Source organism: Ammospiza caudacuta, chromosome 2 (assembly GCF_027887145.1).
Source record: "Ammospiza caudacuta isolate bAmmCau1 chromosome 2, bAmmCau1.pri, whole genome shotgun sequence".
NCBI lineage: Eukaryota > Metazoa > Chordata > Aves > Passeriformes > Passerellidae > Ammospiza > Ammospiza caudacuta.
In genome coordinates this window covers 56128383-56142965 of record NC_080594.1, presented here as the reverse complement: position 1 = coordinate 56142965, position 14583 = coordinate 56128383, and the positions used below count along the sequence as shown (strand labels likewise).

General features: G+C 43.1%; 1 protein-coding gene across 1 annotated transcript; it reads left to right on the top strand.

The window, feature by feature from the left end:
* The first annotated feature begins 3750 nt into the window (after positions 1 to 3750).
* Positions 3751 to 13117, top strand: STOML3 (stomatin like 3). The gene is made up of 7 exons (XM_058800230.1): positions 3751 to 3950; positions 7397 to 7500; positions 8120 to 8192; positions 9400 to 9482; positions 11178 to 11381; positions 12371 to 12505; positions 12917 to 13117. Exons 1-7 carry the CDS (start codon positions 3869 to 3871, stop codon positions 13115 to 13117), a joined length of 882 nt encoding a protein of 293 aa, XP_058656213.1. The 5' UTR covers positions 3751 to 3868.
* Positions 13118 to 14583: the final 1466 nt, after the last annotated feature.

Genomic DNA, 14583 nt, shown 5'->3' with positions numbered 1-14583 from the left:
ATTCACATCACCTTGTAGTCAAAAGCAAATAATACTGTTTTGTCAGAATGTAAGCACTTTGTGCCTCTGTTTGTAAAAATATTTGTTGAATGGTCATGGGGTATGGGGTTCCTGTCTGAGCACTGGACAACTCAGAGATGCTGAAGAGACTCAAGCATTGTTTCTCCAATGAAAACAGGTGAGATGTAGTGAAATCCACTGTGTTAAATGCTCTTCTCCTGAAGCAGTGTACTTACTGGGTGTTGTGCAGCCACTTTACCAGAGAAGAGTGTTTGATGCTTCCATCAGTGTTAGACAAGTGAATAGGTTAAGAAGTGTTTAGTTGTAAAGTTCTTATGTCTGGAATGGGCTCTCTGGTTCTTACTGAGCTGGATTTTGTAAAGCAACTCTCCACTGGTTAGGATTAAAATTCAATTTTTTCAATATTTCTCCTGATGTAAAATTGTTTTTTATTAATTTTTTCCTCTTCAGGAATAGAGTTTGTGTTCTGCATTGCAGCAAAGTGTTGTGACCCAACCTTGGAATTTCTGAGAGGAGTGATTTGTCCTGCGTTCCTTCATGCTTACTTGAGCACCGGTTTTAGACAGCCAAGGAAATGTCTGCTCTGAGGCAAACCACCTTAAACTGAGCCTGTGCCAGGAAAGGGCTCTTCCTGCATGACTTTAATTCTGGACTAACTGATTTTTTTCACTGTTCAAGTTGTCTATTATTGCTCTATTTTGTGTGTACTGACAGCCTGCATAGATATGGTGTGGTGAAGCATTCCTTGAAATAAAACCTTTTTTGCAACAACTAAGAACATACTGGGATTGTGTTTGCAAACAAGTTTCAGTGTCTCTTTCAAGTGCTTTAATTGCAGCTGCAGTGAATAGGAGAGAAACAGTGTGACAGTGTTCACAGGGGTCTTTGGATGAGGGAAGAGACGAGGATCTGACTCCATGTTTCAGAAGGCTTGATTTATTATTTTATTATATATATTACATTAAAACTATACTAAAAGAATAGAAGAAAGGATTTCTTGCGACTTGCCTGCCTTTCTGTTTTGATAGAGGAGCAATACCTTTGTCTCTCTCTCATATTTCCTCTAGTGGACCAAGAGGGACCTTCTGTCATCTCCAGACCTTCAGCTGTTGAAAGCTGATGCCATTTTCATGAGGAGGAGCAGCAATATGGGAATGTTCCTACAAGCAAAAGGACAGTACTGTTAATCTGCTCTGTTGTGTCCTGTCTCCTTAATTTTGATCTGGGGAAAGGGAATGCTGAGCCTGAAACAAGTAGGCAGAACTTGGGGCCAGGAAAAGACTAGGCTGAGAAATCTATAGGGACTGGCCAAAGCCCAGTGTACGGGAAAAAAAGTAGTATGGGACTAAGAAGGTCAGAAAAAGGCAAATTTTGTTTACAAATCTTATGTGGGGACTGCCTGACAATTCTTTGCATTTTTGGGATTGGCGCTGTTTACAAATGGCTGTGGATTAAGTCTCTACAACCAGATTCTGAGGTAAGTGAGAGAAAGTTGACATTGTAGAGACATTGTCAAGGACTGGTGCAGTTTGTAAATGTAGCTGTTGGAGAATATGGTACTTAACAGGTAACCATCTGATCGTGCCTGACCTGAGCCCTCAGGCTGCTTTTGGAGTAGAAGTTGAAGGCTTTAGCTGTATCACAAACATAAAACTCTGCAGAAAAAGCTGAACTGAGATCAGCCTGAACCAGTCATCTGATGTGGCTTCTTAGTGAGTAAGTTCTGCTGAACCAGCTTTGAGCTCAGTCTTTGCGGCTGTGCCCTGTGTCACAGGAGTGCACCAGACTGTTCAGCACCCAGCGAACTTTCAGCTTGTAAACTGCTTTGCCCCAAAACTCTCATGTGTTTTAATCTCTGAGTGGTTTATAGTAATCTGGGACATGAGTTATCCACATGCCCCAGTATAGCCCCAAGGAGAAAGTGTTAAGATTGCCCTGACTTAGATTTCAAAGTTTTGAAAAGAGGGAAAAAGTGCAGCTAACATTAAAATGAAAAATAATATTAAAATGAAAAAAAAACCTAATATTGTGATGTTCCTGAACACAAACACAAAACACCATCTGCTTTACTCACCTTACTATTTACAGTCACCTCAGGAAGTTGTCAATAAACAGGGAGCAATTATGTCTGTTAACTTCTAGCACGTGCTGCTCATTAGTCTGATGGTATAAACAGCTGTTTAAATTGTGGCATTGAAATGGTTCAGAATTAATCGATTTCAATAACTTTAGTTTTGCTCTAAAATGAAAAAAAAAATTGTTGGGATAGTTTTGCATATTATGTTTTTGTTTCTGAAATAATTAAACCACATTTCTCTTATCACTGTTTGCACATGCTGCCCTGCTAGCAAGCATCTGTCCTGAAGAGATGTGATCATACCATCAGTGTTTAGAAGTCAAATAATGATGAAAATGCTACAAATGGCCTAAAATGAATATTGTCACATTTTTGAGAGCATATTGTAAAAAGCATGTCAATCCTGATTTTTCAGGCTGTGCTTATCTCTTTCAGTAGGATTTGAAATGTCAGTTTGGGGGTGTAGCTTCCTCTCTGTGAGACTGAAAAAGGATTCTCTGGGGAACAGTCAGCTTTGAATGACCCATCTGGGGCCAAGGTGATTACTGGCAGGAAGGAGGACTTGGGTGAAATGAAGCTGGAGCCAGATCTTCAGAGATATTCTAGATAACAGATGCCCACAAAAACCAGCCCTATAATTAATGCAGCTATATATCAAACTCATAAATTACATATTAAAAAACCCACCTCTTGTATTTTATTAAAATAACAAGCAACAGCCTTGTCCTTTGAGAGGGTTGCCCTCTGCTGCTGCAGCCTTCAGAAATGGCTTAGTCTGAAATGCTGTGCTTAATTTGATTGTCAAAATATTTTGTGAAAAATATTCTTACTTGGGGGACAATTTTAAAGCTTGGGAACTGAAATGCTTCTGTCGTGGTTTTGAGGTTATCCAGATCAACAGGGCTCAGCCTGTACTGATGGACAGCGTGCAGAAGGGTGTGGTGAGCTATTTTATACAGTTTGGAGACCTCATCTGGACTTTTGATTGTTTATTATGCTTGTGTTTGAGATCTGAACAGCAGCTGAGCCCCAAAACAGCAGAGGAGCAGCATGCAATCTGCCTTCTGGCTTTATGGCATCATAGGCTGGAAAAGACCACTTAGCATTGAGTCCAACCATTAACCCAGCACTGCCAAGTCCACTGCTAAGCCACATCCTTAAGTGCCACATCTACATGTGCTTTAAATGCCACCAGGGAGGGGGACCCTACCACTTCTCTGGGTAGCCTGTTCCAGTCTTTGGCAACTCTTCTGGTGAAGTAAGGTTTTTCTCATATTTAATCTAAGCCTCCCCTGGCACACCTTGAAGCCTTTTATTCTTATTATTGTTTCTTGATAGAAGAGACCAATCCTCACTTTGCTACAACATCCTTTTCCTTTCAGGCAGGTGTAGAGAGCGTTGAGATCTCCCCTGAGCCTCATTTTCTTAAGGCTGTACCTCAGCTGCTGCTCACAGGACTCACTTTATCTTCCTGGCTTTTTTGTGGGTGTTTTAATCTCTAGTGATGGATTCATAGAAATTATTTCCAGCTTGTATTTTGTGGGATCTAAGACCCACTGGGACAAGTGCACCCCAAACAGAGGACAGCCAGAGAATACATCCAGCTACACCAGAGACACAAGACTTGGTGTTTGGGAACATCCTCTCCTCACCAGGGTAACCAACTCCCAGAAGACACCAACACAAGGGATTTCTCCTTCTCTCATCCTGCCTCTCTCTTCTGCATCTTGCACAAGCCCTGCAGTTTCAAGGTTTGCTGCTGTCTCATCTATGAGGGGATCAGAGCTTCCCTCTAAGGGGATGGATCCCCAGACAGAGAGACCCAAGAAAATGAACACAGAACATCTAATTGGTAAGCCTTGTTTTGTGTATGTGAGTGGGTTTTTTCTCAATAATATTAAAAAGGAGCAAAACTAACCAAACAAAAAAGTACATTTGTTTTACACTTGATGTCTGATATAGACTGTAGATGAAAACTCAGAATGTGCCACTGTAAGTGACAGAGCAAGTTGCCTCACACTGCTTGCCAGGATGCATCAGCATCTACCTTCTGCCAACGTGACACCATGCATGAGAAAGACTGATTCGGCTATTGATACGCTTCTGTATGGAGGATGGACTGGAGAGAGGAAAATAGGATCTAGTTAGGGGAGACAGAAGAATTTGTCAGCCCTTAGGAAAAAGCAGAAAGGTTAGAGCAGAAAGCGTGGTGGTTAAAGAGGGTGAATCTACTCCATCTTTTTGTTGCTGCAGCAGGCCTGGGAGATTTTTGCCCACACTGAGTTTTTCATTTGCTTTCCAAGTGTTAAACCCACATAATGAGTTTTTTTACCAGGTCTGTTTGTGATGTACCCTAATGAGTGCATTAAGATAAAATGAAGTGAATCTTATTCCATCACCTTGGAGTTTTTCCACAACTGCTGAGTGATGAGCTCTCACATTTTGTGGTGCATTGCAGCTCCTGATTTGCTCTGGACTAAAGAGTCAAGTGAGGTTTTTCGGTGGTTATGAGTATTATAATCCATATACAGGCATGGCAAACCCAGGTCAATTATACATGGGATTGTGACTGCTTCTTAACTATTGTTTTTTTTCCAGAGTCTTTAATTTGTTGTGTGGTTAAATGGTTTGAAACTTTGGGGTATTCAGAGATCTGTGGTGGCTTGGGGGGAGCTAGGAGTTTCATTCAAAGAATGAAATATTTTCCTGTTCTCCTTTTCTGATTGTAACCTACATTATTAGCTGACATCAGGATCTCTAGGACAGTTCTTGTGGAGAAGGATTCAATTGTACTTTGTCAAGTTTTGGATGCATGCTTTTTGTCCATGGTGGTTAGGAGCAATATCTTGACCCCTAACTCTTCTCAGCTGCTTGAGCATCAATCTGCTGAGTGCTGGCATTTCTTCCCATCTATTCCCCTGTCTGTGGATTGTGCCATTCTCACCAGGCATCTTCACAGTGGGCTCAGGTGGATGATGGTAGATGATGCTACAACCCAAAATTGCTTTTGAGGAGGTTATTCATAATCAAATTTATCACTGGAGAAAAATATCTTCAGATATTTTCTGTTAGCTGGTAATTTATGTGATACTAAGAGAGAGTAAAAAAGCTTAGTTCTGCTGAACAAAACATCCCTTCATGATTAATTTGCTCAGATTTCAGATTAAGAATTATGAATGATGCCTATTCTGTGACTTTCTGTGATCTCTTTCCACTGATTGAAAGACACCTGACTGTTGGTATTTTATGTACCTGTTGTAGCCTACACCACTAGTGTAATGTAATGTAAGGAGAACAGATAACAGTTAAAGGGTTAAAGATATTCACAGTAAATGCTAATAATCCTGTTTTTATACATATGCCCTTAAGGTTTGCAAAGTAATTTGCTTAGGGAAGCTCCTCAAATCAATTTTGCCACTGATTGCAAAGTGCCTGATGATACCTCATAAAATAACCAGGGATTTAAGATTGCTGTTTTTTTGGGAAGGGTGAGGAGGAAAGCTGGGCTCCTGATGCACCAGTTCTGTGCCCAGCTCTCAGGGAGACCTGAACCAGGGCCCTTGTGAATGCAAATGTGTTCATTTGTGAGTAATCCAGTCTGCATCAGGGGCCTCACAAGCAGAATGGGCAAAGTTGGGAGCAGCCAGGGGCTGGATGTCACATGTCACACGTCACACCCAGGTGTGCAGCCACCAGTGCAGCCAAGGGTGGATGCCACATGTCCCATGTCACATGCAGGTGTGCAGCCACCAGAGCAGCCAGGGGCTGGATGTCACATGTCACACGTCACACCCAGGTGTGCAGCCACCAGAGCAGCCAAGGGCTGGATGTCACTTGTCACACGTCACAGCCAGGTGTGCAGCCGACAGAGCAGCCAGGGGCTGGATATCACATGTCACACATCTCACCCAGGTGTGCAGCCACCAGAGCAGCCAGGGGCTGGATGTCACATGTCACACGTCACACCCAGGTGTGCAGCCACCAGGGCAGCCAAGGGTGGATGCCACATGTCCCATGTCACATGCAGGTGTGCAGCCACCAGAGCAGCCAGGGGCTGGATGTCACATGTCCCATGTCACATGCAGGTGTGCAGCCACCAGAGCAGCCAGGGGCTGGATGTCACATGTCCCATGTCACATGCAGGTGTGCAGCCACCAGAGCAGCCAGGGGCTGGATGTCACATGTCACACGTCACACCCAGGTGTGCAGCCACCAGAGCAGCCAAGGGCGGATGTCACTTGTCACACGTCACAGCCAGGTGTGCAGCCGACAGAGCAGCCAGGGGCTGGATATCACATGTCACACATCTCACCCAGGTGTGCAGCCACCAGAGCAGCCAGGGGCGGATGCCACATGTCCCATGTCACACCCAGGTGTGCAGCCACCACTGCAGCAGGCACAGCCCGGCCATGCACAGGGACCCAGGAGGAGCAGGGGCTTCAGGAGGGCTGTGCTGTGTGTCCTCCTGCCTCGGGGTTGCTGGGAATGTTCTGACAAACCTGTCAGTCCTGCTCTGCCAGCTCCTGCCTTACGGATCAGGGAGCCTCCTGCTGTTTCAGGGTCCTGACAAGCTGGTTTTTTCTTACAAAGTATAAATTGAATTGTTTCCTATTTCTCATTTCTGTCTGCATGTGAGTTTTATTTGGTATTAGAAATTTCCAGTCCTGCCCTACACCTTTGAAATAACTTACTTTAAAACTGCCTTCCCTTCAGGCACTAAAACAATGAAATTAGTTTTATATTTGTTTTATTTCATTAGAATTAAATTTTGGAATGAGATGAGCTGAACATACCAATATAACTGCTTAAAATGCTTGGGCATGCATTTTGACAAGAACTAATTTTGAAGTTTATGGTCCAGTGGATAGACTGGTCCATGAATATTCCTCAAAATGTCCATCTAAAGAAAACAGGATTTCCCCTCATTTACCTTGCTTCTTGTTTCACACAAACTAAACCCTTTGCCCCACCCAACAGTTTCATACTCATGGTTTCACCCGTTCATTTATTTCTCCTTCACAGCCCCCAGCTTTGGTAATATATTTAATTTTCCTCTTTTTTTTCCTGTGGCAAAAAAGTATTTTCTCAGTATTTTCTAATTTTCTGTGCTGACAGGCCATAAAGCTGAATGTTTCGTTTGGTTTTTTATGGCTTTATGGCTCTTTTGGAAAGAGGAAGAGGGAGTGAGTTTCTGTGGACTTTGTGGTCCCATATAATTGCAGCTGGGCTAGATGTACATCCCTGGGATGACTTCTCAAATTTTGCATTCATTGCTCTTCTTCATTATATTTTTTACAGCTGACAGGCAGGAAGGAATTGGCATCTGTGGCTGGATCCTGGTTTCACTTTCATGCCTCCTGGTGCTTATTACCTTTCCTATTTCCATCTGGGCATGTGTCAAGGTAAGCTAGCAGGATTTGAAGCACATGAAGAATGCTCTATTATCAATGCTGTTACTTTTTTACTGATTTAGTTTAGACAAGGCACCTCACACTCACATTTTGGGAATCATAAGGGTTTGTAGCAAAGATGAGCTCTGGAAATGAGATCCACACAGGTTCTTCCACAAATGTTCTGTGTTGCCACAATTTCCTCACTTAATTTCTTCCAGTCCCAACATTCATAATCAGTTAAACTTCCAGCTAAACATCAGTTGGATGCCAGTCCTTCAGTAGTTGTGATGCACTAAATGATGGTATAGATTACCTGAGGTCAGAGCCCCTTTGCCTACAACTTCCCTCAGTGTGCTGCTGATGTTGAGAGAGCTCTGGGGTTTTCTTTTTAGATCACTATTAATATTTTAATATGTGATCTGTTTTGTAACCTGTTTCCATGGGCAGGGGCTGAGTTTTTCCAGCAAATCATGAGTCAAATAGAAGACATGAAGAAAGTGATTTGCAGCTTTGTTGCTTCCTATATAATTTGTACTTTCTTCACATTTAATATGGGTGCCAAAAATTAAAGACCAGGGAATGAAAATAGAATTAGTTGTAAAATTCTAAATTTAAAATATTTTCCTAGGTTGTCAGAGAATATGAGCGTGCTGTTGTATTTCGCCTGGGACGCATCCTGTCTAAGAAAGCAAAGGGACCAGGTGAGTGCATGCAGTTTTTCTCTGGTAAAGTCCTCTGGATTTGTTTGTTATTACAATGCACTCAGACCACATAGAGAATTGCAGAGGTTCCACGAAATCCTTCTTTATAGAGTAGAGGGGAATGAGAAGGTCCCCTCTGCAGTTCCTTTACCTGCAGAATGTTTACTTTTCTTGAGAGAAGATACAGCCCCCCTCCTGTCCTAGCACAGAAGTTTGAGTGCCTTGATACCAGGTGTGATTTTGCTGCTGAGCAATCTGGGCAACAGAAGGATGAGTTCATGCTGCACACACTGTCAGGGGACTGCAGGGAGGTTTAAATGCAGGATTCAGGTCTGCCATGGTCTGTTTTGGGTGATCGTGGCCTCTTTCCCTGCACCTTGCTTCCAAGACAGCTTTTTGCTGCCAGCTGCTTAGCTGTCCTCTGCCCTGAAAATGGTAAATGTGTCAGGGCAGGGACACTCAGCAGCTGCACCAAGGCTGTTCCCTAGGACCAGCTTACAAATCACAAACCAAACCCAGCTGCATGAGGAGTCTGCATTGGTGCAGTTACCACCTCTGGGCAATGAAAAGGGCCAACTGGAAATTGAAATAACAGGAAAAAGACTTTTTCAGGTACTGTCCTTCCTCTTGAATAGTAGTCATGTGGTCCAAAGAGCAGCTAGGCCTGTACAGGGCTCTTCTGTGTGGCTCTGGGCACCAAAGCAAGGTGCTGAGGTTACAACAGAAGATTGGAAGTTTTGTCCAGTCTCCCTCTCCAGTGAAGGAGAGTGGAGACTCCTTCACAGGATTTGTCTCATCTTGGGACAATGTTCCTCATGTGTGCAGGAATAACCTATGTGATGTCTTTCCTGAGGACACATACTGAACCATACATGGCTTGTGATTTAAAAAGGGAAAATTTAAGGCATGGAAGGAATTTTTGCCAAAAGTCTCATGGCAGACTTCAGACAAGAGCTTCAAGCTGCCCATTTCCACACAAGAGTCCTAGGTCATTAAGCTCTAATGAGTTCACATTATTTGCAGATATCTGCACTACCCTCTGTTATTTGAAAATACAAAACATCACTGTTGTCATATCTTGTAAGCAGAAAAGACAGCTGCAGAGATAAGGCAGAGCGTTATTCCAAATCCGTCTGTTTATCTCTAGGATACCTGGATCTGAACTTTAGTTTCAGAGGTGTTTCATCTAATAATTTTTATTTTTCAGGAATGATCCTTGTACTTCCATGTACAGATACATTTACCAAGGTTGATCTGAGGACGGTTGCCTGTAAGATTCCTCCACAAGAGGTAACTTCTCTAGCAGCCATCTAAGACAGGAACAAAAGATGCAGCAGATTAATGTAATAATAACATAAAAGTAATGCATGTTTTGTAATTTTGCCACACTGAGCTACCATATGGAATTTAGCTACCATATGGAACTTAGCTTTTCAGCTGTATCTTCTGCATTTCCAGCTGCTTACAACGCAACTTCTTGCCCAAAGAAATTATAGGTGTGCCATCCCTTGGAAGTGTTCAAAGCCAGGTTGGATGGGGCTCTGAAAAACCTGGTCGAGGGGAAGGTGTCCCTGCCCATGGGAGGCAGGTTGGAACTGAGTCATCTTTAAGGTCCCTTCCAACCCAAACCATTCTGTGATTCTCCTAATGAAAATCTGCAGGTGCATCCCTGCAAGTCAAGCTGGTGTTCAGAACTGTGATGTCAAAAATAAGGGAAGGGAGTTACAAGCATGAATGTGAGACAGGGAGGACAAGACAGGAGTGGGCTACAAAATTCCCAGTTGCAAATTAATGTCCTAATAAAATTGGATCTGACGTGTAGCTCACCATTCAAAAGAGAGGCAAATTAACCATGGGTAACAAATCCCATTAAATTAACAGAAATTATCAGACAACATTTCACAAAACTCAGGTCCAAGCAGGAATGGATAGAGGAAGGAAAATACATCCAAGTAGGATATATCTTCTGGCATTTGTTGGCAAATTTTGACTGCAAAATTTAATCCGAAGGATAAGTTGTTGAGCAATCCTCTTCTGATCAAGTTTTGGTTCTGTGTGTCCTCAGTCCCATGGTAGAAAAATTCTTCTGCTTATGGAGTTGGCACTTCTGTCCCCTTCTTTAAACAAAGAGCAGAGGGAGAAGAGGCAGCTCCAAGACCCTTTGCGCCCCCAGAATTTCCTACTGTGCTCCCTAGGAGATGTTTTTTGGACTATTATCTTTTTGTAAACAGAAAGAGCCTTTTCTCAGAGTACAGGGTGCAGGGGTGTGTGATGTGAAATGAAAAATGGCTCCTGCAAAATGTGAGGCTAGAAAGAAGATGGTTGCAGAACTTGTAATGTATAAGGCTTAGCAGCTTTTGGCCAGGCTTCTGCAGCATTTGGCAGGCTTTTTGTGAAGCATCCCCTTGCAGGCAAAAGATGCTGAGGAGGGAAAGTGATAGTGGAGCATCATCAGTTCTCCACTGAGGCCAGCTGCCTTCTGAGGCAAAGAAGCTTGTCTGGCAAAAAGTGACAACTCTTCTATGAATGGTTAAATATTTCATTCAGTTTCTTCTCACAATTTCTTGCACTTTTTATTTTAGTGTGTTGATATTTCTTAGAAATACGTTGTTTAGGGGAAGTAGCACAGATCTTCCAAGCTGCATGAAATGTATTAACTCATTAATGGACCTTTCTAAAAGAAAGGAAGAGAATAGCCATCATTTATAGTTGCAAAACAAATTAATTCAAATTATGAGATTCACTTACAATTGAAGCAGTTATTTAGAGGATTTGTAAAGCATTTTCCTCCAGCTTAAACTTTGTTGATGCTGGACAGCTCTCTTGATGTCATTTCTTGGGGGAATGACAAAGAAATAAAGAGAAATTCTTAGTTTATTTGAATTATCAATGCCTTTTACTCACTAAGGGTTAAAAAAAACCCCTTCCTAAGGCAAGGATGTGTTGTTGGATCTTTCTGTGACTGTGTGCATTTCTCCAATGCAGATTCTCACGAGGGATGCTGTTACTGCCCAGGTGGATGGGGTGGTGCACTACAGGATCCACAGCGCTGTCAGTGCTGTTGCCAATGTCACTGATGTACACTCTGCCACCTTGCTCCTGGCACAGACAGCCCTGAGAAACGTTCTGGGTACACAGAGCTTGGCTCAGCTGCTGGCAGGTCGTGAGGAGATTGCACACAGTATCCAGGTAAATCTGGCACTCAAAATTCGCAAGCATGGAGATGTCTTCTGGGGAGTAGCAAATTAGAAATTATCTCTCTGTTTTTTCTTCAACAAGAATAACAAAATCTCCCTTAATTTTTTTTTTGTTTTTTTCAATTATACATCTGATTGCATAGAGTCAGAAAGAGTTATTCTAAAGGTATTTTCCCAGCCTCTTGTAGCAGAGTTATCTCTATCAAAAAGCAATTATAATTCTGAAATTATCCAGTGATTAAAAAAAATCAGCTTAGCCCTTGCACAGAGGCAGCTGCAAACATAGGGAAAGAAATCTGCTCAGAGGAAGTGCCGTCTTGAGCAGACCCTTCATTGAGGCAAGACTTGTATATCTTGTCATTACAACTAAGAGCACAAAACTGAGTTGCTGTATGCTTTTAAATGCCATCTGGTTTCTTTTTTGATTTGGCAGCCAGGCAGAGAGCAGAGGAAAAATCCAATACCTAATTTGCTAATTTCAGTCAGAGACAAGGCACGGTCAGATCAAAGAGAGACTGTACCCTCTGCAGCCAGGAGAGTGGCCATGCAGAGAAAGGGTCATGGTGTGGATTGCAGGAGAGCCCAGGAGCCAGAGCCCAGATGAGTTTGCCAGTGCTGCAGAGCTGTCTTGTGTCTCACCCTTAGTGTGCTTTTGCTGTGTAGTGCTGTTTAAGGAACTTGCTGTAGTATTTCTTTGTTAAAGGGAGAAGTTCAGTAACTGCCCACCACCTAAGGAGAGGATGGGGGATCATAATTTAGGAGGCAGGAGAGAAGCCCCACAGGAGACACTGGTGTTGCCCAGCAGGTGTTTCCTGAGGCTGTGGTACCCACTGTGCACACACCATGCTGGGTGCTGGTGCCCCTGGAGCATCCCTCTTTCTGCTGTGTGGTTTGCCCTGTCCTTCTGTCCAAGCAGGGCACACCACATGGCATTCCCTCTGCCAGCACTGTGCTCTTCCTGGCGTGTTGTTTGTCCCCAAGGCCACCCTCGACAGTGCCACGGAGCAGTGGGGAGTCAAAGTGGCCTGTGTGGAGATCAAAGACATTCGCATCCCCATGGCCATGCAGAGGGCAATGGCAGCTGAAGCAGAGGCTGCTCGAGAGAAAAAAGCTAAGGTGAGACCCGTGACAGGTGACACCCACCTCCGGCCTTTCATCTTCTCGTCAGAGAACCACAGAATTGTTTAGGATGGACAAGACCTCTCAGATCACCAAATCCAACCCTTAAACCCAGCATTGCTGAGTCTACCACTAAACTATGTCCCTAAGCACCACATCTACATACCCTTTAAATGACCCCAGGATTAGTGACTCCACCGCTTCCCTGGGCATCCTCTTCCAATGCTTGACAACCAAATTTTTTTCCTAATATCCAATAAGAACCTCCCCTTAGCAACTTAAAGGCCATTTCCTCTTGTCTTATGATTCCAGGTATCCAAGCTAGTTGGTTTTCTCCTCATTGTAAAGCTGGATTTTCACCACTATGGGCAGCATTTCCATGCCATTTCCATTTCTGTTCCTTTGCAGGTTGTGGCAGCTGAAGGGGAAATGAATGCTTCCAAAGCTCTCCAGAGGGCCTCCATGGTGCTGTCTGAGTCTCCAGCAGCTCTGCCCCTGCGTTACCTGCAAACATTAACAGCTGTGGCAGCACAGAATAACTCCACCATTGTCTTCCCTCTCCCTATGAATATGTTTGGGAGTTTGGGGCAGAAACGTACAGGGGGATAGAGATTGCTCTATGCTAGATCCTAGGCCAAGATATTTAAAGGTTTTCCTAGGAAGCAAAGGGGACCCAATTGGCAAAGTTAAAGTAGAATCATGTTTATTACCTCTGCCCCCAAAATAACTTTAATAGTCACACACAGCTCCCACATTGAGACTGCATTTGCAACGTTCAGACACTAAGCAGTTCCAGCCTAGACTCACCTGCAAGTAAAATGGAAGAAAATCTGTAAAATGTATGTTAGATCTGATATAAAATTTTAAAGATGTTTTCACCACGAGTTTACAGTCTTGAGTGTTGCAATTATTTGGTGATTTGTTTGCCAGACAAGAACTTCTGAGCTGTTGATATACTCCACACAGCAGAAGGGTCAGACACTGGTTTTAACTCAAGCCTTGTGGAGTGGAAAGGAAGGATTTGGCTCTTAACCTTAGAGGTATTCTTTCATAAATATTGGCAAAATTACTGGATAATAGGTATGTCAGTGCAACAACCTATTCTTTATCTTATATTAATAGAAATTAGTACTTGCTTTACTGACCTCAGCTGTATTTTGCCATATCACTGACATTTATATAAGCTGTGTAATAAAGAGAATGTATGACCAGGCATTACAATCACATTTCATAAATGTGAAAGCTTGGGCAAACCTCAAGGTCCTCTGTCAATTTAAGTGTCTGTCTTACACCTTCAGTAGGTTTCTTATCTTCCTTTACATATGTCATGAAGCAATCATTGAGGTTTTTCCTGAAATGAGCCTTCCCTACCCTCCATCCATGTAATGCTTGGAAGAGGAAGATGTTGCTGATATCCAGGTCCAGCTGATGCTAAGTTTGAGTTTGCAGCCTTCAAAGATAGCTGTTCAGTTCTCAGTTCAGGCACAAGGCAATGAACTCTCTTCTGTGAATCTGAAATTTCTGGTGATGGAGCTGTTTTGGTAGGTGCTGCTGCAGTGTAATGTCTTGGCCACATGAGCATCACTGTTGCCCTTTCTATCAGTAACATCATTTGACTCCAAATTAACCACCTCAGCATGGATCTACTAATTATCATATCATTGACACAGGCCCTTCTTATTTTTACTGCAGTGTAGCACAAGCAGTCCAGGTGGCAAATGTTTGTGCTCAGTAGCTGCTGGCACAAATAGTGGTATGAGCATGTGAGGATGGTGACCTACCCAGTTCTTCTCTGCTTCAGACATGACTGCCAAATGGCATTTTGCTGGCAAGCTAAAGAAGCAAAACCTGTGCTTGAAAGTCATCTGCTTATTAGTGTTACCAAAACATTTTCCACAGACTTTTTCTTATCCCGAGAAAAGAGCAGTTTTGAGTTAAACTCAAGAAAAAGAAAAGCTTAAAAGACATGTGGCTACAGAGAGCAATTAAAAGCAATTCTGTGCCCTCAGTGAGCTACCAGCCTAACAAGCCTGTGGAAGACTGCCTGTGGAAGAGTCCAGCACAGGGCAGGCACA